General features: G+C 39.7%; 1 protein-coding gene across 1 annotated transcript in view; it reads right to left on the bottom strand.

The window, feature by feature from the left end:
* Nucleotides 1-3,354: 3,354 nt before the first annotated feature.
* The window catches only part of TOX (thymocyte selection associated high mobility group box), a 271,635-nt gene continuing 248,529 nt past the window's right edge, over nucleotides 3,355-26,460 (bottom strand). Inside the window, exons 6-9 of the mRNA XM_087825391.1 lie at nucleotides 25,505-25,585; nucleotides 13,592-13,978; nucleotides 6,082-6,233; nucleotides 3,355-5,735 (exon numbers count right to left, since the gene is read on the bottom strand). Of these exons, the coding sequence (XP_087681517.1) occupies nucleotides 5,699-5,735; nucleotides 6,082-6,233; nucleotides 13,592-13,978; nucleotides 25,505-25,585 (657 nt within the window). The 3' untranslated portion in view covers nucleotides 3,355-5,698. The remainder of the gene's footprint in view (nucleotides 5,736-6,081; nucleotides 6,234-13,591; nucleotides 13,979-25,504; nucleotides 25,586-26,460) is intronic.

Consider the following 26,460-nt stretch of genomic DNA (forward strand, 5'->3'; position numbering starts at 1 on the left):
GTTTAACTGCATTGGAATGTTGCTCTTTCCATTGCCTTTATGACTGTACTTAGGCTTGAAACTACTGGGTCTTACTCCAGCACAAAACTCCATCTGCCCTTTCTCTTACAGACTTCAAAACAGCCAAACCGGCCTAGTTCGCCGGGTTTCCACCGAATCAAAATGTGAGGTGCGTGTTTGACCAGAAGTGGCTTGTCCCCTGTCAGCATCCAGGGAGAAGCCTCAGTTCACACGAACAAGGTCAGTGGCCAGGACTGAAGTTTTCCTCAGCATCCCACTTAGGGGCCCGTTCCCAGGGTCATGGCCCGTAAGGCGTGTGCCAGGCTAAGGGAACAAAACATTTGTTTTGGAAATCTGCTGGCTCTAAACCTTTGATGGCCGCATTCTAACTGTCTTTAGAACCTTTTGCCTCCCAACAGTTGCAAGCTGTGGTTTGGTGTCTGTGCGAAGTGACTAACAGAGCTGCCACTCTCCGTGGGGAGTGTGTTCACCCAGCACCCAAACCACCTACTGGCTTCCGGCAGCTCTTATCAGCGCGGCCATCAGCCACGAGCTGACATTTCAGAATTCAGAAGCTCCCCAACCCCGTCTCAAAAAAAAAGATGACAGGAGGAGAAAAGGCTCATTTGGCAAGAGTTTGCTCTTGCTGTTTGGCCTGGAGAAAGACATTCAAAGTGGTAGAAGATTGTTTAGTAACAGCTGGCGAGCACCAGGGTGTAAGGCTGATTTTCAGATATGACAGGCACTTACAGGAATGCTGCCAGATACAGCTGTTTAAAAGCCTTAATAAACAGCAAGTCAATACTAATCTCTGCCAAATTAATCTTTTCCCTGACAGCCCATCAGAGCAATTATGTTTAGGCTTATTGTAAACACACAATTGTCAAACAGGGACGCTGCAGCCTTTAAAACACTATAGTTTGGTTCATAGTCTTTCTTTAGAATGTTTTTTTTTGTTTTTTTCTGCAGAATTATAAGTCTTTCCATTTTATTTTCCAGTCATTATTATTATTTTTTTCTGGTCTCATGTGACTGCGGATGAAATTTCACTTTCAAACATCTTTGCTAACAAGCTGCTAATAAAAGGTGAAATTATGACAGGGCTGGAGGGTTCCTTTAATAAGGCACGACTCTGACCAGGCCTGAGTATGACACGTCGTTGCTCTCAGCTGCCTGCTGGTCTAGAGCCAGAGCTTCACTTTCGCTTCTTCTTACCTATTACAGTGTAATCTTACCTGTTACAAATGGCCAGATGTTGGCTAACTGAGAAACGAGAGGGCAAAGCCTAACGTCCGTACACACAGGGACTGGGAAGTATGTGTGTGTTGGTTTTGAAGGTAGCCCTGCCTCCCGCAAGCGGCACTCTCGTGGCAGGATTTGAACACGTCTCTCTGCCACTCTGGAACCCGGGTCCCACAAACCTAAGGGAAGCTTTGCAAATCTTAGAAAATAGGGCCATTTCTTCTTACCCTGGTGTAATTCAGATGAAGTCCAGGAAATGTGGTCTTTCATTTAATTCATTTCACCAAGTCACACTAACACTTGGTAATTACACCCCCCCCAAATCAGCACCCTGCTCATCGATGTTTAATTTAGCATCCCATAAACTTGTCTCCTGAAATTTCACTCCTGCGCTCAACACTCCTACTTGTCTAACACCTTTTTTCTCCTTTGCTTCTTACTTTCTTGATATGACTAGTGCATATTATCTCTTCTACTTTGTCACTTGAAACTCTTGTTCGATTATGTAAACCAAAAAAATAGGGCACGACTCATTTTGAAATTCTTTTTTTCGGTCTTTTTGTAACCTTAGATTTCTTAATGAAAATTTCCATTCTTCTTCAGCCCCGGATGCTTGTCTGTAGCATTTCATTCCCTTCTGTATTGTAGGAGTTTTTAAGTCATCAAAGGAACAGCACGCAATTCTTATTGAGGATAATTTGTGATGTGTCATTGATCTTTCTAATTATCGTCGCGTTTATTGGGTACCTGCTATGTGCTATGTCATTTCAAATTGTTTTGGAGGTACAGAAATTATGCTATTTTAGAGAAAAAAGAGTTTGTACTGCTGGGTGACTCATATGAATTCACCCATTGGGTGACTCAGTATGATACGTTTTTGGGGTTAAAATTTATGATGTGAATTCTGCACCTTGCCTTGCCACTATTTCAATGTCTAATCACCAACAAAGGAGGAATTTCTCTGTTTCTATCATTGCCTTAAAGTGAGAATTATGAATGAGATAAGAAAATGCAGATCAAATCCCCCTTCAACAATGAACATTAAGAGAACATCTGTGTGTAACAAACTCTTCCATGTTCTAGCTGATAACCTATTTATTACAAATTTCCACATACATTTTTGCTATAACAAAGAAATAAGGATGTTTATTGGGATTTCCTGGAATCTAGTAATTTAAAATATTCTTTGTTTGATTTAATGTAGATGCCCAGACTGATTTGAAGTGGGGCACCTTGTCAGCAAACATAACAGATCACTTTTTTTCAGTATTTTCCTCCTAGGATTTGTCATTTTTATATGTACAAGAGTCAAATATTGGCAATTTCATATGGCTCCATCTAATTACCTTTCAGACAAGAGGGACAACGTTTTATGCAAAAGGCAAAAGGTCCATAAAAAGAGAAAACTGGCTTTGATGTGCTTATTTTAAATTTTATATTCATAAATTAAAAATATTTCTCTATAATGAACCCCAGTTGGGACACACAGTTCTTTGTAGTTACAGCTTCCCATGGGTCGCTTGTGTCCCATTCAGATGGGCCTCTTTCCAGTTAAGGCAACAGAGGCCAGCTTTTATCCTTAGCTGTGTTCACTAACTTGATTAACTGGAAGTCACTATTTGACTAATTTTCCACTGTCAGCTCATTCACATTTTAATGGGCATTGGGAGTTTGGATTAATCTTTCTGTGTGTGGTAGAGACACAATTCAACCCTCTCCTACCACTGTCCTACATAGTTTCCTGCCTTCTTTTCAAATTAGCTATAATTTTGATTTTGGTGAATTGGTGAAGATGTTTTATATCCAGTCTTAGTGCCGAATTTCGCAGACTGACTTTATCTGGGGTGCGGGTGTCCCGCGGAGCACTATGTAGCAGGGCGCCCCATCGCTGTCCCTTTGAGTTACACGCTACAGGCTCCTGTCCCAGGTGGCCGCTGGCCTCCTTTCAGGGACGGAGGACTCTCAGGCAGCACCTCCGGGTGCCGGAGAGCTGCAGCTGTGGGCCCGTTAATCCCCGCTGCTCCTGATGGCTTCTGCCACCGACTTCACCTGGGCCTTCTCTACTGGGGCTGCCCCTCAGGGGCTGATGGATGTCCGAATAGAATACGGTCACACATGGCAAGAATTTTTATTTATGATGTATTTTCTTTTATTTACATTTGTTTTGTACTGTTTTTGGTATTGAGTTTGAACACTCTCTCTACCCTGGTTGCACACCTGTTCTAGAAAAGCTGTAAACAACATTGTACTTTCCTGTACAAACCGCCTGTCGAAGTCAAAGCTTGCTGTTCTCAGCCCAGTAATTACCTTCTTGGTGTAGACTTAACGCAAGAGAAAATTCTACTTTATCATAATATAATAAATAAAAGACATTAGGTAATTAGTAGTGCTGGTATATTTCTGAAATGCTAAACAGACAAACAATAAACTGTGAACTTAATCACATGAGTTCTTATACAGTTTCAAGACAAGAAAATTAGAGCTCTCAGCTACAGTCATTTTGATAATCACATTGGATCTGCATTATTTATTAGTTATTACATGCTCAAGTGATTCAAGGTTGTACAATGCCTAAAATCATTCCAAAGCAAGCACACCTTTTGTCTTTTTAATTCTGACTGGATTACACAAGGCATCTATTTGTATTTAGTTAAATTGCTAAATTTATTTCACACATTTCATGAAAGAGACATCAGCCATTCTCTTGATTTCCAACCAGACTAGCTTTTTAAACACAATCCCCTGTAAGGGAGTAATTTGCCAGCTCTTTTTGATATAAAAGCTATGCAAACCTTCAGCCAGATTTCTCAATGCCTTTGGTTCCCTGGCAAATTGCTAGTACCATCAGAATCCTCTCGGAAGACCCAGGAATTCTGGAAAGAGTAGCTTGTAGAGGCACAAAGGACAGTTAGAACCTCAGTTCCTACCAACAGCTATCAAATGTGGATGTTTTCCCTTTCTTTTTTGCTGTCTGGTTACTCACCTTTCATTTTTAGATATATTCTTGACAGTATGCTCTTCCTTCCCTACCTCCCACCCTTGGTTCAATTCCTAAATGTTTTCTGGAATTTTATGAAAAGCATGCAGCTTGAGGAATTTTGGTTGATTTGGCTTTAATTGTTATTATGATTTTTTGGAGGAGGGGAGTTTACAGAATTGACTAAAACCAGCTGAGAACTAAGAAGCAACCCTTTTTCAGATCAAGAACCCGTCTGTTTAGTCTTGGAGCTTGTGTGACTTTTAGGGCAATTTCTCTGTTATATTTTGTACGAAGAAAGAAAGTTCTTAAATATCAGTTATTCATTTGCATCAACCAACGAAATGTAAAAATAAGGATTAGTTACTTTAATTTGCTGCTAAATGATAAGTAGGTTTGGCTTTATTCATGTCACTGTAAAAACTAAATAATAAAGTATTCACACCAAGCGTGAATTTTTTTTTTTGCCAGCAAAAGTTAAAACATCAAAGAAACCTCTTTCAAATACTAACAAATTTACTTACAAACACCTATATTTATTATTTCATAAATAGGCGCAACAGGTTCCATAAAAAAAGATTAAATACAGACACAGTATGAAGAAACAATAATACAGAGCCATATGTAAAGGTTATAATTTAGCTGTTTCCAATCTGTTTCTGCATCTAATAAAATACCAGGTAAGCATTTGGCAGTTTTATACATAAAAGGACTTAAATGACATTTACTAACCATTACACAAAAAGTGATACAAAAAGCAATTTTTCTGCAGTACAAAATAAATGTGTTTGCGCTTCCCTTAACACTAGTTTCTTTTTGTCTGATTAATGAGACAAAGCCAATTTGTTTTTAAATTAAAATCATTTGGGAATACGTGTTTTCTTTTCAAATATTTTGAAAATATAGAACTATCAGTCAGTTGTTTTAAAAATGAAGTAAAAATATGAATGTTTGCCAATTTAACCCCTATTGTGAAATCAATAAACTGGAATGAGCCAGTTTCAAATTACAATTTAGCTACAAAAACATTCACATTTTATACTCTAGGAGAGTGTGACATAGATGCTATTTACAAACTTGCTATGACTGCTACATCAAGCCATTTAAAAAGTCTTTAGTAGTTTCATATAAACACCCATTATGAAAACCAATGGAAAATCCAGGACTTTTATCCGAGACATCTACAGTTGCTAAGGCAGTTACTATAGCGCAGCACTTCACAGCAAAAAACCAACATAAAATCTGAATGGTCCAAATTTCCTTCAGGGAAGAAGAAAAACAATGTCCATAAAGGATTAAAAAAATAATAAAGAAGCATGACTATTTCTTCCAGAGTGGGTGACCCACAAGCTCAAATGGTCCTAAGTGCTTAGCAACTCGTATTTTCTAATAAAATGGGGAGCTGCCTTGACTGGACAAAGCAACCCCCGGTGAAGACTTCCCTGAATTTCTCAGTGGAAAGGAGAGGTGTTCAGATTTTCAGGTAAGGTACAGTGCTTTGTCCCGCTGCATGGCCCTGTGCGAAGAGAAACAGACAAAGGACGTCCTGTTAGACACAAGGGGGCGCGACAGGTGGCCAGGGGGGTGCCAGTCTACCTGCTGCAGCTTGAAGGGTGGGGAAGTTGGGTCCCGGGAAAGCGCACTATTAGTTAGCCTACGTCTAACGCGAACCGGGCTCGACCAGCATTTATTCTTGGAATAAACGGCCTGAGCATGTGTGGAGCGGTGTCCTCTGCTTGCAGGAGCGCGGGGCCGCTGCGGGGACGCTTTGGAAAGCGGGGAGAAGGCCGGCGTGTGCGGCCGGGGACGGGCGCGAGGGCGCTGTGGCCGCGGCGGCCGCCAGGGGGCGCGCCGGCCCTTACCCGCTGCTGCAGTAGTCCTGACTCCAGTCCACGGGCGCGGCGGCCGGGTTCCTGCACCCCGAGCGCGCGTACTCCATCGCCTGGGTGACCGCTTGTGCACTTGTAGATGTGGGATTGATTATAGTCTGATAGTCCGGCGGAAGAGTAAATCCCTGAAAGGGAAAGCGGTGCACAAATAAGGATCAAAGTGCCTTTTTTTTTTTTTTAAGGGGAAATGCACCTAAATATTTAGCCGGTGTTTGCAAACACATCACAGCTTCTTGCCTGCGTCTCTGCAAGGGCCAGCTATCCAAAGGGCACAGAAAACTTAAGACAAAGGTAGAATAGAAGTGCCTACAGCCCCCTTCTACTTACGCTTCCTTCATTTAACCATTTGTTAGAAAACCTTTAATTATACTCAAGAGGGTAAATTGAATTAAAAAACAATTTAAAATAGAGGGAAGCCAATTCAATCCAAACAAAGCGGAAAAGACCTAACCCCCTGAAAGTTTATGTTTTCTGTCAAGCCGAAGGATACATTAATCGTTAATTCCCCAGAATATGCAACAGAATCTTTCTCTGAAGGATTCAGACAGCAGGTGGCTGAGTGTTTTATTAGGCTACACCTATTCACATATTGTTCTCAAAACCCCTTTTTCTTCATTCAGTCACAAAGGGACCATCTGCCTCTTCTTTTATTTGTACTTTTTTCTCAGCTAAAAAATTTCAACCAAAGCTTTTTACAGTCGTTGGATTAATATAGGAAAGAAGATTCAAAATAACTTGCCATCGGAAAACACAGAGAAGGAAGAGTGTAAGACAGAGCAAATAATTTTAATTGAAAAGGCTATTAACTGGCAAATAATAATCAGACTTTGGGAAGATTCTTTTAATACACTGGTATGGTGAAATGTTGACTTTTAATCCTTGCAAAGCTATTAAAAATTCAAGGACAGAATCTCTGAAGTATATATTTATATCTGGTAAACAAAAAGCTTTATACACTATGATTTATTTTTAGCTTATCTGGTGAATTCAAGAGCAGCATCAGCAAGCTTTTCTGGAAATGACCAAAAAAGCAACTTAATTAATCTTGTGGCTGTGTCTTTCTACAGTCGGATTTCATACATGGTTTTTAACCACTTAAAAATAAAGATATTTAAAAATGAACCATTCTCCATTTACTTGATGGGAGCTTTCAAAGGCATAATGTTGTTGAGTTTTTACATTTTTTTCTTTATTTAACTCAGCAGAATGGTCAGAGGGTTAATTTCTAACTAAAGATATTTCCTTAGACTTCTATGTATGAATATTCTTTGAGACATTCAATGTCCCCTTTTACTCAAAGACACCTATTATCAAAAGTCCTCAATTCTCGATATTGGCTTTAAGATACTAATTTATTTTCTGTTCAAATGAGAAAGACTTTAAGCCAATGTCCACACTAACTCCCACCAAAGCTGTGGATGAAAGAAAAACTGAATAACTGGAAACGAATCATTGAAAAGTAGAAAAGTTAGCTAGCCTGGTTAGTTGACCTCACACAGACGGAAAGGAATAGAATGTTTCCTAAACTAACAACTGGCTTAGACAGTGTTTGCAGCTCAAGCTAGAAATGTTTGCCAAAATAGCAAGGTGAAAAGTAGAGGTATAGCTGGTTGTGGGCTCCCCAGTCCTTTCCAGGCTGATTTCCTCTCTCCAAAGGCCCCTGCCCGCCCCGACCCCCACCTGTCATGCAGAGTCCCACTGGCTTCCGTGAAGTGCATTCATTTCGTTACGGTCCCATAATGTTGTCTTTATGGACCCATTGTCCAGCATTCTTGACTTTCCCCCCCCTACAGGCTAGCGTGGTGCTGGGCAAACAGCAGGGAAAAGCTCCTAGAGTGAGGAGCCTGGTGTTGGCTTCCATCTCAGCCTCTGTCCTAAGGGCTGGGCAAGGACTTGCAGCTCAGAGTGCTTGCCTTGCTTCCTGGAAAGATATTCTCAGGGAGTGGCCCATAGTAGTAGCTCAATAAATCATGTTTTCCAACAATTACAGTTTAACACAGAATAGTTGAAGTTACTGTTGGAAAGGCACGGGATGTATCAATGAGTAAACACTAGAACTTTCCTCCCTCTTTAATGTAAAACTCTCCATATTGAATTTTCGCACAATCGACAAAATGTAGCCTGAAAGTAAACGACTCCCAAAAATAGAGCAGTTGAAAAATATCTCGAGTTAGTTGGTAGTTGAAAAATACTTCGAGTTAGTTGAAAGTATGGAAACATATGAAAAAGAAAAAAAATAAATAAAACCAAACCAAACCACTTCCACCCAAACCCACACAATCAACAACAAAAACCACCATTGCTTTTCTCCCCCACCCAATGAAAATAGTTCCTCAAGGTTGGGCAGAGAACATCAGGAGAACATTAATTTTTAAGTTATTAGTTTAAGATTAAATGGGTAGCTTCAATTTATAAAACCAAAATTAGCCCCAGCCGGGTCGCTCCTTTGGTTAGAGTGTTGTCCTGAAAGGCCAAGATTGCGGGTTCGAGCCCCAGTCAGGGCCCATACAGGGAGCAACCGGAGCATGCCAATGGGCGGGCCAACAAAATCAATGTCCTTCTCTTTCTCCTTTCCTCCCTCTCTCTCAAAATCAATAATAAAATAAAATAAAGCAAAACAAAACCAAAATTATGTGCTACCTGTAAAGTTCAAAGTTTTAAAATTCAGCTAACTTCAATCCCTAAATTTCAGATCACTAATATTAAAACAAGAAAGGACCAACAAAAATACAAGCAAAACCCAAAGTAACATCACTTTACTTGCTTTCAATTTAGAAAAGGAAGCATTCTCCTGAACGCTATAGAGAGAGATGCTGAGGTCAAACCTAGAGCTAAGAACATTTTTATTATTGATGTAAATATGAAACAACAATGATGATGTAAATTTCTGAAAAATGTGGGCTTAGGCAGTCTAATTAAACGAGACTGAATATTTTGCATTTTAATGCTCAAGAGAAAAATCACCAACTGTTTTGTAACATGCCTGGAATTTTAAATTTCATTTTCTGGTGCCAGATTGAAATAAAAATAGGAAACATGATAAAGATTAATTTGATGTCAGAAGGGACATTTGCCCTTTAATTAGATTTCTGTAGCCTTAGCAGTTTTTTTTGTGCCACTGTAGCAAGTCCTAAAGAGCCTGCAGCACAACCAAACACTGATCCTCACATCCACGTTTTACTGGGAACTAATTTCATTTCCTGCCTGTCTGGAGAGGTATTTTCAACAGGCATCAATGTTTTTGTCTTCACAACTGATTTATTCATCAATCTCAATGTGATTTTTTTTAAACCTTTAAATTACACCCAAATCCTAAAGAAGCTGTTTATTACACAAGGAAATTGAAAATCTGTCTGTGTGATATCATACAAAGATTATTTTCTTAAGGTTATAAAGGAAGTTGACAGATATTAATGATTTTTTTTCTCTTGACCTCATTCGACAATATAGAGAACAGAAAGAAAGGAAGAAAACTAGACCAAAATAAGCTGGTCTATGGGTTTAGTGTATAAAATATTATTCTAGAAAAAAATGAAACTATTATTCCTGGTGGGCTATGCAATCATTTTGTAGGATACATTCATTTTCAAAAGGATAATAAAATAGCTAAAGTAATACTGAAATATGAGCTATTATTTTAAAAATACAGTAGCCATTAACTTTCTGTTTCTTTCTTTCTCTATTTCTTTGATGTTTGAATATGTGATCAGGGCTCCCATACCCAGGAAGCAAACACCTTGAGGATAAAGGTGGTTTGGATGGTGCATCAAACAGATGTAATTTCATCCACAGCCTGGCTCTGCCACCACAAGCTAAGGACCAATTTTGATGACTTGGACATTGGCCCTTACACACTGTTATGACTGCAGTAAATTGAGTGACATCAAGAGGTGATGGACTCTTTGATCCTGATTTTAGGATTACCAACTTCTTGGGGCTGCCAGTCCTTTAACCCAAAGGATCACACTCCAATTATCCGCCCATGAATCTGACCTGATCTCCATCACTCTCCCTTTTTTCACCGGGCTCCCACCGGCGGCCTTTCCATGTCCTGGACCAGCCACACTCCTCCCCAGCTTGCTCCTTCCAGCCCGGAGGCTCTTTTCCTTGCTGCTGCTCTCTTGGCATTTCCCCCCCACCCTTCCCACCTTCCAGGATTGATGGCTGCCTCTTCTTCCTGTTTTCCTGGTGTCTGTGTCAGCCCTTCATGGGGCCTTACTTATTCCAGCTAAAGGCTCTGTCAACCCTGCACACACCCTGCCGCTGGTCCTCCTCTTTTATTTTTGTCCGTGAGATTTTACTAACTCATCTGTTTATCTTATTACCACTCGCTACCCATCCAACTCTGATATGAGATCCATGGGGGCAGAGGTCTCGTTACCTGTTCTCAAGGATCATTCCATTTCCAGAGCCTAGACAGTGTCTGGCACATGTTAGGGGTTTTATTAATATTTTTGGAATAAATAAAAGTTTTAAAAACTTCCAAGGAAAAAAATAAAAAACACACAAAAAAACTCCCAGGGAATTGAGATTCTACAAACTACCTCATTTCTTCTAATATTTAAACACTTTTAGTATTCATTTAAAAACATTCTCTCATTTGTCCATTCAGCATTATTTTATTGACTACCTACCATGATCAAGGCATTGCTAAAAGTGATTTTAGTCACTGTAGTCCTTCAGGTTCCACTTTGGGTCCATGCCATTTTGTCTTTTATTATTAATGTAAGTTGAAATCAGGTCCTACCATCTTGGTAAGAACACTTTTTGAGACACACTAATAGAACTGACTTAAAGATTGATGAGTAACTTATCCAGTGTAATCTGTTCTATTTTATTTCCTATTCAGATCTCTGGAGTTTTCACATGTGGCCTTATGTAATTCTGAAATGTTGAAAACTATTCAGGGTCATGACCAGCTCATCTAAGGTGTTTGCATGTATAAAAAATGGAACCATCTCTAATTGGATAAATTAGAAAAAAAGGTGTCCTCTCTGGACAGTGCTCTAGTCCTCAACTTGAGGGGACTGTGACTTCCATATTCTTTCCTCTGAGAAGAAATAGCCCCGTATTACAGCACTGTGCCCAAAACGTGGGCCCTGAGTTGGCAGCAGGCCCCCTTAGGCAGGAGTCAATCCACACAACTGAAGGTTGTGTCCCTCAGACTATTAATTCTTCATGCACACACTATTGGTTCATTAAAATTCAAGGACACTCAGACACGTCCCTTTTATTGTGAGTGATGTCTGATAGAAAGAGTGGAAATTTGACCCTATGAGTATCAGGTGCTGACCACAAACACCACAGCAGACAAGGCAAGACACTGGAAATCGGCTTTCCTGAGTCTTCTCCCCTAGTAGGGACCAAGGAAGACTTCAGTTACGCTCTCCATAGCCAAGTTAATCTTAGAACTAACTAGAATTTAAAGACCCTCCAAATTCTAATGTGATACAGATTTTCTGATATAAAACTGGTAATAGTCTATATTCTACAAAAATGATTAAGAGTGAGAGGCAGCGGGTCTAGCATTTAATAAGAATTCAGGCTCTGATTTGTGAATAGCCCAGAATGTGAATTCCAGCTCTGACCTTATGGACACATTATTCAACTCTTCCAACCTGAATTTTCTCACCTGTAGAATGAACATAATGCTAGTGGTACCTACATTATACATTTTCTGAAATTAAGGATATGATATGGAAACATTAAGGTCTGCTATTGTCAGCTCTCAGAAATTCTGTCTTTAATGTATAAAATAAAAATGAATTGAGATTAATTATTTTCATTCCTCTTTCTGCTTCCTTGCCACCCCATCATAGGCCAAAGAGAAATTCCTCTACTGGGTGCATGCCCAGTAGGAGCCAAAAATGACAGAAAAAAAGAAACACATGTGCAATAGAAGCCAAAAGGTGACCATACAGTGGAAATGTCTAATCTCAAAAAAAGACCAAATCGGTTAGGGAGAGGGCCCAACACAAGCCCAGCCTGCAAAGATCTAAAAAATAAATTGATTAGGAAAAGGGCTTAGCACAAGCCCATGGCAAATTAAAAAACTGATCATCTTAAAAGGCCCAAAATAATATAATCAAAGCTTGACAAAGGCCTGTCTCTTTCTATAACACACGTTCTTGTGCTCGTGGGCTTGCTCACACATTCTCTTTAACAGCCATGCAGGCCTAGCAGCCTTGTGGGCTGAAGAGTGAACAGCAAGCCTGGCTCCCAATGCAGGCCCTGCAGCCACGCAGACTCAAACACAGGCCTGGGTACAACACAACACACAGAACAGCCAAAAACAGAGACAAAGTAGCCAAATGGGGACAGAGACTACACTGGACTAAACTTTGAGATGGACTGAACCGATGACACAGGATTTCTAATTCTAGACTTACTGAAGACAAGACTGGACTTCTTCCACAGCAAGGTGGATGGAAATAAGACACCTGAAACCTGCGGATAGTCTTTTATTTCCACCCTAACAAATCTTACCACTACACCTTATCCTCTCATATATGGGTCCCCCCAAATGTTTTTCTTGTGACTCCATGGAAAAAGACCGAAGGGACCCCGTTTCCACCGGCAACATAACTACAGACACAAATTCCACAGAGGCCTAGATATCAATTCTACAAGGAGGCTATGCTTACATATTTGACTATGGCTCTGGAAACAATAGCGTAATTAGATTATAAAAGTGAGATAAATTTGATATTATTTGTAGGTTTTACCTTGATCTATTTTTTAATACAAGTTTTTAGGATTTTTAAATGCTTTATGCTCAGTTTATTGTACACCATTTGCTCCTCATTTTCAAATTTTAAAATATAACCAAAACCCCAAAGGAAAGCAATTTCTAAGAAAAGTTAAGCTAAGATTGCACACAAATGGTTTCAATAATTGGGGAGTGGGTAGGGAGCTTTCCAAACCTTTTATGTTTTCTAATGCATGGAGAAGCCAGGTATCCATTTTAAAATAAAACTCTGGTTAAAATGTTCATTTCTTAAGGCTTTTAAGGTTGCACCCATTGATACTTCTGACCAGAAACAGTGGGCCCAATTTCATTTTGCAGCATTTATTGGACTCAACAGTCATACCAATCAGGACTTCCCCATATCTGAACAATATTTTTAAAAATTATAGAGTTCTCAATCCCAGAGAGATCTTTAGTAGCAGTTGGCATCTCAAAAGAACAAATGTACTTTACTCAAGCAGAAAACAAGGGTGATTAGGAAGGTGAAGGGAAATGGGTGTCATGAGAAGGAAACCAGTGATTATGAGAAGAGGCAACTATCAATTACTGTGATTGCATAATGCTGCCAAACTCTCCACCTGTAAATTACGTTTTTCAGAAAGCAGATATTTGTTGAATATCTTCAATTCTCTCTCCACCTAAATAGAAGAGAAAGCACAGGTCCCCCTCATTTACTTGATAAAACAGCCCCCCCCCCAGCATTTCTGAAGAGGAGCCCAGAACGCGAGCACGTACCTGTTGCATGGTGGGTGAGTGTAAGGCGGACTGGACCTGCATGGGGAGCTGGCTCCCAAGGGGCTGCTGCAGGGCGAGCGGCTGGTGCTGCTGCATGCTGAGATGCTGGTGAAGAGGTGGGCTGATCTGGAGGGGAGGGGGGGGGGACACGGCCATGTTTGCTATAGAGACAGTCACTGGCATTTGGTTGTTGGGCTTGGGGGCTATGCTCCGGGGGAGACTGGGGTGCATGGCAGTTAGGTGAGGATTCATTCCCGGTTGTTGGTGATAGTGGGAACTTAGGTACAGAGCTGAGTGGGCCTGGCTGGGCCCATGGAACACTGACGGCTTTGAGTTGATTAGCTGAGGAGGTTGAGATGTCTTAACATCCACAGGTTCACTGTAGCTCTGTTGACAAAACAAACAAGAGCAGAGTTAAGAGACGGACAGACAAGGTGTTGGTGTCCGTGAGCAAGATGCTCTGTGAGTTTACAGGTGAACTTCCACACGAATCAATACCCTTTACCATTCTTGACTCTCTTATCTAAGGACTCGGCCAGCATTATTTGCAAGACTGAGGTTCTTCTATCTGTGTTATGAAATTTAAATCAATCTATGGTGACATTTTTTTTTTTCTCTGTCTAAACACGAAGCCCCTAACTTGTTGGCTTTTCTCAGCATCCAAATAAAGAGAAGATCAGGGTGGGAGGGATGCCATCACGGTCCTAATAGGAAATACGCTTGTAGCTCACTTTGAAAGTAATTCAGTGCTGGAGTTCTTCTATTGATTATATGTTTAGTTTTTTCTTTTTTTCTTTTTGTATTCTCAAAGAGCCTTGGCCTAGATATTTGCACAAAGAAAGCAAAGCTGGTTGATGGAAATGGATATGGAAGCAAAGAGTTCTAAAATACCTTTCAGGAGTCATATAAAACCACATTAATATATCTTCAAAGTAACCATAGAGCTCATCTTGATTTTTAAAGAAGTTGGTGATGAATTGTCCCCCATAATGAACTGGATAAAAATAATCTCTCTTAGAAATTTTAGACTTCATCACAAATGAATATAATTTTGCCCTAATTTTTTTCATACCTTCATATGGCCATTTCCTAATAATCTTTTAATTGCCTTAAAAAACGAGGCACATCAGTGGACGTTGAAAGGAACCAGGAATTAACCCCGAGGCATTTCTTTTGGGCATGAACTTGCTTCCTACTTTTGCTGAGAGGAAGAGGCTGGTAGAATAAACAGTGAAAGGTGAAACCAGCTGGAGAAAGAAAATTCTAAAACGTCCTGTCGGAGAAAAAAGTCATTTTGTCAAAACAAGGTCTGGAGGACACACATAAGCTCTTATTCTGCGACCTCGGTGTCACGCTTGTTCGGTGTATGAGTCAGAATGAGCTCCTCGTTGCTGCGGGCAATGCAGGGTCCTGTGAGTTCCTCCTGCTCTGTGCAGCCCCGTAACAGAGTCCCGATAGGCAGGCTGGCTCATCGCACACGAAGGCCTGAAACTCAGCGTGGGGCATCATGTAGGCCTACTATGTTGCTAGCTGCACAGCTCGTTTTTCCCCAAGAATGTAGGGAAATTAAATGAAAACCACAGTAAGAACGATGCTGCATGCGTGTGCTGACTCTGAGGTTAAGTGGACCACTGCCCCACATGCTGTCTCTATAGAAGGGACACTACCGACATCTGTAAAAACATGCCGGAGGCGGCAAGCTGGGGCACCGTGAGGCTGAATACTCCATGCAGAGTATACAGTAAGGTGTCCCCAAAGAGCCCAAGTCTCTCCAAAGAACCCTCTCATTACTTCTCCCTGTGTCAACGTTGATGCAGTCTTCTGAAATAGGAAAGGACACCCAGACTCTCTGTCTTCTGGAATGACATTAAAAATGTCAAAAATTGTCCACAAACATTTTCAAGGGGAGGTTTGAGCCCAAAGCAGCGATATTAAACCTAGCACCTACAAGGTACTTTCTATTAAAAAATTAAGTCCAGTTTTTTGCTCCCACTTAAAATTTTTACTGTTGATGCGCAGAGCAAGTCAAGGAAAAGGTCAGCCAGGTTAACTCAGGCCGTGTGAAGAGCGACTGGCTCCACAGCAGAATAGCATGTGCTGCAGCGATATGCCTCAAAAATCATTCCACACACGCCAAGACGATTGTGTGTTCACTGTGTGTCTGTGTGTTTAAGTCATCGGGGAAAGTGTTTTCATTGTGTTTGCATTCCCTCTTCTACTGCAGAGGGGCTAATTTCATATTTAGTCACATACTGTGTCACCATCATTCAGGGGAGAGACGATTTCACAATGAGCAGAGAGCTGTAACACTTAATACTTGTAAGTGCCTTTTTAGTTTTTGCTTTATAGATGTTTTTAATTCAAAGAGACGAAAAATCACTCATATTTACCATACTCTCAAAACTATGAAATATTGTAATTATAAAATGTTTTTGTTTGATCTCTATAGCCAATAATTCCTTCATCATCTAGGGATATGGTGTATAAAGCACCAGATATGTAGCCTGAACTCGCACATGCACCTGTGTGCATGTAAACCAAGTGTACAGACGTACATACGACATGTTGCTCAGACATAATCACGTAATCATCCCACGAATTACAACAATGTAATTAAATAAATATATATTTTGAAGTTAAGGAAACATAAGGAAGTACACCTGTGCTACGCTTTCACTAGAAATGACTTAGCAAGCACTGGATGGCCAGGTCTGGCAAGCAGTTCTAGGTACAACACCCAGTTCACACCCCGACACACACAGCTTCCAAACTGTTTAGAAGGGGGTTTGTGGAAAAATAAATATCTTAAGAAACAAGGTTCCATGATAAAATGTGTGTGGAAACAGCACTGGGTTCCATAGATTAAGTGGGAGCCTTACGCCAGGACTTCTCAGGACCTTCGCTGTGCTAATGTCTGTTGTGAACCTACAAGTGAGAACCACAAAAGTCTTTTCTCAATGGGTCACTTCCCGGCAATAGTCTTCAATGAGAAATATAAGTGCGGAAGAAGTAATAAACTACACATACATATTTAAAATGGCAACTAGACCATACATTTCAATTTTAATAGTCATATTTCTTGCCTTGAATAAACTGATTTTTATTGCCTCAAAATGCACAGTTAAATTACATACATCCAGGTACAATATTAGAATAATTGTTGTTTCATGTTTCCTGGAATACTATCTGCACAGTGAATTTCACATTCTAGGCTAAGGATGGTGACAGTTTCTTGAAGGATTTAGGAAGTTGTTAGCTTCCCAATTACAGCCCAGAAGAGCTAAGGGGTGGACATGTTAATAGTTTTCCTCGGTGCTGAACTCAAAATAGACAATGAACCAAATTCTCCTGAGTTTCACTTTTTACGTAATAGCTTATGGTCCACCCTATAGATAGATGCTAGATAGATGTAGAGAGAAATATAGATTGATAGATAAGTAGAAATAGATTGTAATCTAATTTGAGAGACTTTGCTGCCAACCTTTTCTCTTGGTAAACATAAAACATTTAGTCTATTCAGCCATTTCTTTTGTCATTTATCTTCTCCAGACGAAGGCATGTAAAGATCAGTAATGCTAAACCAAATAGCACTAACTTTCAGTCACTAGAAGGAACATGGAAAAACGGACTGAACAGATTTCTAAAAGTAGTGCTTTAGACCACACTTGAAACATCATTTGTAACATAGAGGGAGAAAGAATTCGGGGAAGTTACAGGATTTCTCTTTACTTTCCAAAACACTTAAAGCAACAAGTCTAGCCATGTGACTGCAGGAGGCAGGCACCCCGTATTCTCTCTTTAAAATGAAGTCCTCTATTTTTGGACCCCAATCCATCAAGGAAAGGATCTTTTATATGACAGCGACTGGAATCTCTGCTTCCCATGCCTCTGACATGATGCCGAATACGCAGAGAACACCATCATGTTTGTTGAATGACTGAATGACTATGTCATTCCTCTTTCCAAGGGGTGAGGAAAGAGCTGAAGTCTTAGAAAACTTACAGAATATCAGCTTGAAGGGATGAGAAATGATCACCCTTAGCTCTGTCCCTCCGTTAGGTGCCCTGCCCTGACCGAATCCGGATTTGGGGTGAATGCAGGCAGCAGGGAAGTTTACTCTGCTCCACTCATATTTTGAGAATTTGCATCTTTTTGTAAAGATCCATTCACTTAGGGAAAAAAACCCTATTTCTAGCTTCATTTCTGATTAATTCTTATTCAGACTAATACAACAGACCGTCTATTAATTACAGAGCTATTTTATTATTTTGGAGGATGGGGAGAATAAGTTCATTTTCCATAGCAAAGTGCCGCGAATTCATAATCTGATTAAATGGGAAAATGAAGAAATAATAAATTTAATATACTCTGACTCTCATTTTCTTCCAATTAAACTATGAAAGCAAGGCTACAATTTTGCAAATTAATTATATTGTATATGAAGATCTCTCTACCTATCATTCATAACTTAGAACTATTTTCTCATGCAGACTAAATAATTTTAAATTGTTTCTATTTTCAAATACATTAACCACTTCTATTTTAGTGGTGTGTGCTTTGTGCAGGCGACCTGAAAAATGTGATTTTTACTACTGTACACACAACTGAAAATCAACCCTTAAATCAGACATTTTAAGGCAGCAACTGTGTTCTTGCTATTGGTTTTGAATAAGTTCTATTTCCTGTTTGCTTTTGGACCCCAGATCCTGAAAGATGTTCTCTATAAGCGAAATGAGGGTGCATGTGTGGCAAGAGAGACCTCTGGATCTTCTCAGGAGAATCTTCCACAAGAGATACGACTCTATAAACCTTAAGATACTTCTTATTAACCGACTTATTGATTATCCAAGATAGTTTCGATCCCATTTACTTTGTATAATGAAGGTAACACTGCAGAATGTATCAATGGCCCTATTCTGGGATGATAAATGCTATAAAAGTAAAAAAATTGACAAAGCAATTTTTATTTAAAATAACAAAGTGTAAACATAAGTCATAAAACTCAGTGGAAGCAACAATATAGGAGTTGCTGAACCAAAGCAGATTAATCGTCCATCTAATTTGATTCTTGTTTTCAGTACTGACCAATACTTGGCACACTGGAAATTAAGCAAAATTTATGCACCGACTCAACTGTGCATTGTTAGTTCTAGATGGAAAATTCTTTTTGGTCCTTGCAGGTGATTAACTCGCACCCTGAAGCGTACGATTTTATTATCTTTAAATCACAACCTGGGTTTACAGAGCTGCAAATTTTCTGTTAACAGTCATAAAGTGGCCCATCCTATTTTCAAATTCAGACTCAGTATTTGTCTCCATGGCATGAATTCTATAAGTTACTTCATCCTGTAAAAAGAAATCATGTCTTTTGTTTTGAATTTGCTATCTCTTAATTGAACTGAGCATTGGGATTCTTTACTACTGGTCATGGCAACAGAGAACTTTCATAATTTAATTCAATACTGTCCTATACTGTACATTAAAACCCCAGCTTCTATTGTCCTCTATAAATGTTGGCACAAGGTAGAAACAAAATGTCCTATCTTGTGTGTGACCTTAAAGTTATGAATCTGATGACCGTCGTTTAACGAACCAGAACATATTCACCCAAATGTTGTCCCCTCCTGGTTGGCACCTCTAAGAAGGTGGAAAGTTCTTTCAATAAATGCTGCTTTTACCTGGACTATCTGAGGACTTCCTACTGGAATTGTCTTCAGAGCCTGCGGGACACTGTTTTACATATCCTCAGACAACTCTTTGTCTTTTGATGGAGAATTTGATGTTGGAAACAGCTAATAGTTACTCGAAGCCAAGTCTGTGGATTACATTTGAGTAATGTTTGGGGAAAAGAATGAGGTGTGAAAACAATGTAAAAAGATTGACTTTCTAAAGTGGCTCATAAACTTGTCCTGATGGCGGTTCTAAAAGAGGAGTTTCAAGAGTCTTTTGAACTCAGGGAGCAATAATAAAATAAGTTTGTAGCCTCCCAAGGTGACTACTTTGAATGCAACACTCATTTTGGGAATATAAATTCTGGTCTATGTGGTAAAATGAAACTAGTTCCAATTGCTTTATAGTTATACATTGTTTTCAACGTAATGATTTAGATCCACGTCTATGGAAAAACTATATATCCTTAAGCTTTACTTAACAGGCCAACCCCAAATGACCTTAAATAGCATGTAAAATTGCTCCAGCCAGGAAGCCCTGGCCTTCATAGCAGCATATACTCTTGGCCCTCAGACTATTCTTAGTCTCTCCTGACTACAAAGACTCATAAAGACCATTTCAATTAAGAAACCTGTGCAGATGAGTTTTAAACTATCTAGACCATCTCTTATCTTTATAAAAGAATGTATCCTGAAACAAATTTTTCTTATTTTAATGTCACTTTAAAAATTTATTTATATCAAAGCAGCCTGGCAGACAAATTGAAAATATGAGCCAGCTGAATTTTCAATCATGCAAAACTTCTCCTAGTTCTTTGCACACTTACCAATAACATTAAAATAAAATTAATAATAGTAATGATAAAATACCTGGTATTTATTAAGTGTTTCCAGTGTTCAGGATCCCAAATTACACAGCTAATATAGTTTCTTATTTTATCCTCATGGAAAGCCTATGACATATGTCTTGTTATTTTCTCTATTTAACACATGAGTAAACCGAGACGTAAAACAGCTGAATAACTTGCATGAAGACGTGCAGTTAGGATGTGGGAAACCTGGAATTTGAACCCACATCCACCTGCTCCCCATGCCTGTGGACCTTTTGCCCTCTGAAGACTCAGTGTGATATTAGTGGCACTTTCAAGGTCCCCTGATGTTTCCCCTGACACCCTGTGGAAGCACAGAGGTTGAAGATACCTTAGAGATCTCCTACAGTCCTTACCTGTAAACCTTTGTTTCCTGCTTTCAAGTTTCTCTATGGAAAGAAACTGTTTACCCAAATAATTCAAGATCCTCTGTTCAGGTTAAATTCCTCTCTAGTTTGAAATGGCATCTTTTTTTATGGTTCTAGAGTCAGGGAAAATGAGGCACCAGTAATCACTGTCCTGTGTCTAATGCCTGTCATGGGCTTGAATGTGCCTAAGTCTTTGTTTTTCAGGCTTAGAAATTTCAAATTGTCTGCCCTTCACCTTTCAGTCACTTAAAATTATTTTAATTTTAATTTTTCAACTATAGTTAGCACACACTATTGTATTAGTTTCATGTGTACAACAAAGTGATTAGGCACTTATATGCTGTGCACAGTGCTCACCTCAGTAAGTCTAGTGCCCACCTGGCACCGTACATAGTGATTATAATGCTATCAGCTATATTCCCTGTGCTGTGCTTTACATCCCGGAGGCTATTTTTATAACTGGCAATATGCACATCTTAATCCCTTCAGTTTTCCACCCATCCCCTAATCTCCTTCCCATCTGGCAACCATCGATTTGTTCTTTGTCTCTCTGAGTTTGTTTCTGTTTTGTTTCTTAATTTATTTTGTGTCTTTAGATTCCACATGTAAGTGAAATTGTATGGTATTTGTCTTTCTCCGTCTGACTTATTTCACTTAGCAAAATTTCTGTCGCTTTTATGGCTTTTTCTTCTGAAACTTGTCCAACTTCCCTCTTTAAATTACAGAGCCCCAAATTGGATAAATTATTCCAGAGTCCGGCCGGTGCTGTGTTTGGACACTCTGCGCTCCTGTTCCTGTGCCCTCCAGCTCCGATGTGTTTGCGCAGCAAAGCGTGGCCCGTGGCTGGGCGGGCTTGGCACAGGCTCCGCATGGCAGGCGAGGCCCCTGCACAGCTGGAAGAGCTTGGTCCAGGGTGCTGCTTTCTCAGCTTTCTGCAGGCCCCGGGTTCCTCGGAGGGTCTCCATCTGGCCTCTGGTGCCGGGGGTGGGGGCCGAAAGTGGGCAGCCTTCTACCCCCAGCCTCATTAAAGCCAGAGCAGCTTTACTCTTACTGTCTAATATGTAAAGCTGGCATAGAATTTTATTGGAGATAACAAGAGGTCGTAGTTCTAAAGATATAAATATTTGACAATCACTTAGGATAGAGAAAACCTATAAACTTTGTAGCAAGACAGTGAGGAGTCTGGGTCGTCAGTCAGCCACTGCCAGCCTCTCCTTACTGTGGGCAAGTCATTTAATCTCCTCGCCTAGAGACTATCTAGAAAATGGGTCTAAATCTTACATTGTAGGGTTATTGTGATGATTAGTAGGAATTTATATAAAATGTCTAGCACTGTGTGTGACATGTAGAAGCTGCTTAATAGCAAGACACTATCTGTATTTGTGTTACTACTGGAAAAAATTCAGTGCCCTTCTGAGAATGTGTCAGTATTATCATTTTGATGTATGACAGAATATTCATTTACTGTGACAGAGCTTTTTTATTTTTGGTAGATTTCTATTTTATTCAGGCCTGGAGTCATGTTAATTAATTTGCTGAATTGGATGGTATACAGTAGATTTAAACTAGAATATAACATGAAATATTGAAGGGAGACGGGCACTGTTAATCTTATGACTCAGTTTCATAGGTGGAGCCAGTGTTCACCGGCTGTTTCTATTTTTGATTATGTTCCGTAAGAAGCAGCTAATTTTAGACTGTACTTTCAAACCTTTCAAGTATCATGAAACATTTTCCTTTGATGTGCTGTATTCATCTTGGTGCTCTCAGCACCTAGCCCTGTGCCTGACATGGAACAGGTGTCACGCAGCCTTGGGCGGACGCAGACTGTGGCCTGGACTGGAAGCCACAAGAAGGAGCAGACTTGAGTTGGCCGCAGATTAGTGAGGGGAAGAGCTATGGGCCTAGGAAGGCAAAGTCTTATTTGATAGAAGAAATGCACTGCATTAAAAGCAGGTACCAAAATATGTAGCTCTGGCAGAGTAAAGCAAGAACTTAGGAAAATGGACATGGTGCTCTCTGGCTAACAGAGTGTTTCATTGGCCAAAGTGACCTCAGAGGCGAGAGTCAATGCACCACCGTGACTTGTGGCACAGGGGTTAAAAACGCAGGTCAAGCAGCATGGCCCAGCACAAGGACTGAGAGCGGAGTAGGTCAACTCTGAGCTTGGGCACTTGTACCCTGTGTGATACTTTTCCTCTTCAGTGAAATGTTGGTAATCAAGCCAACTTACAGGGATAAGGTGTGGGGACTGAGGAAACTCATTCACATAAAGTGATCTTTTAAAAGTATAAACCCAATCATGCCATCCCTACTGAAACCCAGTCGGTGGCATCCCTTTGACTGAATAAACCCAGTTCCTTTGAGTGTCCTGCAAGGCCTTTGTGATTTGGCCCCTGCCCATCTTCCCAGCTTCCCCTGTCACTCAGCTCCAGCCACACTGACCTCTCATTTTCGGGAGACACTTTTGTCCCCTGAGCCTTTGCATCTGCTGCAGGCTCTCCTCCAGCTTCCTCTGGGCCTGCAGTTCCTATCTTCCTTTGGCTCTCACCTCCCATGTCACCTCTTCAAAGAGGGCTTTGCAGTTCACTCTATCAAACCCCTTGTTTATTTCCTTCAGAATGTTTAGATTCTCAAAGATCTTGGTCATTTACTAGTTTACGTTTTCACTGTTGGTCTCCCAGACGAAAGAGAAAATTCCTTAAGTAGAGGGGCCCACCTGCCTGTTCTGCACTATGTCCTGAGCCTGGCACAGTGCTTGGCACAGACCACATGCCCAGGGGCATCTGCTGAATGAATGCATGATGTAGTGAATGGGAACGAATTGGAGCTTGGCTGGTGCACTGTGAGCACCTGAAATTGTACCTATCAGTATCGTGTAGCGTTTTATGATTGCCCTTTTAAATCTTTTGGAATAGGAAAATAATTTATAACATATTAAAAAAATTACAACGTAGAAAAAATATATGCCTAAATATAAATTATTATTTTTCTTGTTACAATTTAAAACGGAAAAAATGGTTTCTTTTGACTTCACTTATATGTGGTATCTAAAAAAACACAAAACGAATGAATAAAACAGGAACAGACTCATAGATACAGAGAACAAGCTGATGGTTACTAAAAGGGAGGGGCATGGGGGATGGGGAAAGTAAATAAATAAATTAAAAAAAATAAAGGAACTAAGTACTGTACATGTCTGAACAGTCACATAAAAAAACATAAAATGGAAAATAAATGAATTTTTACAAGTTTCTATGGGAGGGTAGGCTGGTACATTTTCTGTACATGCCTGAAAAGTTATACTGCAAATATCCACTCACATCAGAGGGCATTTTTCTAACCTGGAAAGGGTGTTTGTAACTTTCCTTCAATCTGTATACACACAATACATAGTTGTACATAAATAGACATTCAACAGTTCCAGCAGAATTCCTACTGCCAAAAAAAAGGCAACGTCAGAATAAGCTGTAAAAATGCACTTGGTTTTTTAAATGTAGAAATGGCAATTCGAGGCATTTATACAAATTGCCCTATACTGAGGTTGCAACTTTGAGAATGAATGGTAAGAAAAGCTGCAGCTAAGAGCAAATCTGAGGACACCTGTTTTGAAAGCAAAGGCTTAGTCAGTATTATAGCATTATGGCAATCTGCATAGCATTAACCAGAGTGCTTTGTATTGGGATTGAGACTTTATGTATTGATTCTCCTGGATGTAAAATGCTTCGACTAACACTTTATTTAAAATGCTCAAAAAGAAATTTATCTTGGATGAAATCTTATTTCATTTTTTTTAAGTCCCCCTTACATTTTGGACATATTATTCTGAATAATATCAGTGTGACTAATTAACCCAATGGCTGGATGGATTTAATATTTTGTACCTTATTTTTTTTGCTATAATTTTATACACATTCTTTGAATTCTATAAATATAAAGAAATGTGAGATGGTATCAGCAGAAAACATAAATAGCTTCAAAAGGAGTTAGATAAATTAGAGTGCGAGATCCATGGTGAGAGAGTACAGGAGAGCTAGACATTTTAAGATTAAATAATCAATATTAAGTTTTCCCACAATGTCATGCCTTAGAAGTGGAATATAAAGTTGTGTTAGACCCCAGGCACACTGAAATTTTTTATCCACGTGTATTTGTGCTCTCTTTTCTGTTCTGCATCAGTATATTCAGCATATATTTTTTCCTCTATAAAAAAACTAATTTATATAATTACTTTGGAGTTGTTAGAAGGGTAATGAATATTTGTAGATAACAGAAAAAGCACTCTTTGTGGGTGAATAAAATAAAGTCCAGAGCCCCAAGTCACACTGAGCCAAGTAACAGCTAGATTTGGACTTGAGAAGACATAGTATCAAACGTCTATAAATACCGCCCTGTGTTGCTGAGGTTGCCTCCCTGAGAAATCTATAAAGGGAAATACATCTTTAATAACCTGAGACCAAATAGTCTACTCTTGAGTATTTGTAACAGAAAGGACTAGTGTTTAAGATATTTAAAGCACAAAATATTTTTAAGTGGCATTTTCAATTTCAAATGAAGTAATGCATTTTTTGGGGGGTGGCATGGGGAGTGGGGAGACCGGCTTACATCCTAATGATGCTGTAATGAGGCTAGAATTTGACAGTTGGCATCTCCTCGGCAAAGGTCAACTGGACGGGGTACGAAGGAGGAGGCAGCTTAAGAGTGGGAGGCAGAGAAATAGAAAGTTGGCTCAGGATTAAGAATTCGCTGTGACTAATCCACAAAACCAATAATCCACAGGTGGACAATATTGCATAGAAGGCCCAAAGGATGCTGCTCCAGTCTTTTAGGCATGAACAAATATTTCCATAACATATAGCTATATAGCTTTGTTTAGGATTTACATTTTTTTCCAACAAAGAAGATTGTGCAGAAATGCTAAAGTGATCTTTTATGCTTTTAAATGACCATCACATTCTGCAATAAGATGGCCACAATCCGACACAATACCACACAATAGCACGTTACCTTGGATACAAGGCTGGCTCTGTATGCTGCTAGTTGCTTCAGGTACTCTTTCTTTGCAGCCTCGGTTTTCTTTTTATAGACCTGTAACAACAACAAAGAGTCTTAAATTAGAAAGTGCATCTGCTTTTGTTTCCAGAGAGGTGCAATGCAGAATGATAATTGCGCACACACACATGCACACTCACACACATACAGAAACACACAATTATATAATAATATATCTTTTCAAAGATTGTCTTCTCTTACTGAAACAGATTTTTAAGAAGTATGGCAATGGGCTAGATAAGAAGCAGATTACCAATAATAAAAATTTCCATTTTATGTAAAGCATATGAAAGGATTTATCTGGTTTACTTTGAGAGTGGAGGTAGTTGGTTTAGAAAGATACGATGGATGAAGGTTCCCAGGGAAACCACATATGAGTAAAGAAGCCATTCACATTTATATATGAGCAGATAATTCTACAGTGCATTCAAACCCTGATATATATGTTCCATGCTAAATATAAAAACAAGGACAGAGTTCAGTGATGACCAATGATGTCCAACAAGTAAATCAAAGGTATCGGAATTGTCAGGTTCATCACTATTTTAAACTTTTGGTCTTGAGGTTCTATTTCAAAGACTCAGGAGTTGGCAATGGCAGTCAACGACACATTTGGGAGTGGAAAGGGACCCTGAGGGGCTGAGGACTGGGTGCAGGCCATGCCCTGCAGCCTGCCCTGGCCACGTCCTTTCCAACGAAAACACTGGATGACATGGATCTGCGGACTCTCCATTGTGAAAAGGTAAAAATGTTCAGAAATGAATTTCAGTTTACAGAAGTTTTCAGTTTTCCAAGGGAATCATCTTGAAAATAAAAGTAAAATCATTTTAAATTGAGCAAAAGTACTGAAAAACAACTTGCTGTTATGCTAAAGGTCACATCACTGAGTTAAACGGAAAGGAGTCATTAGA

This window comes from Miniopterus natalensis, chromosome 16, assembly GCF_054644295.1.
Source record: "Miniopterus natalensis isolate mMinNat1 chromosome 16, mMinNat1.hap1, whole genome shotgun sequence".
In the NCBI taxonomy this organism is placed as follows: domain Eukaryota; kingdom Metazoa; phylum Chordata; class Mammalia; order Chiroptera; family Miniopteridae; genus Miniopterus; species Miniopterus natalensis.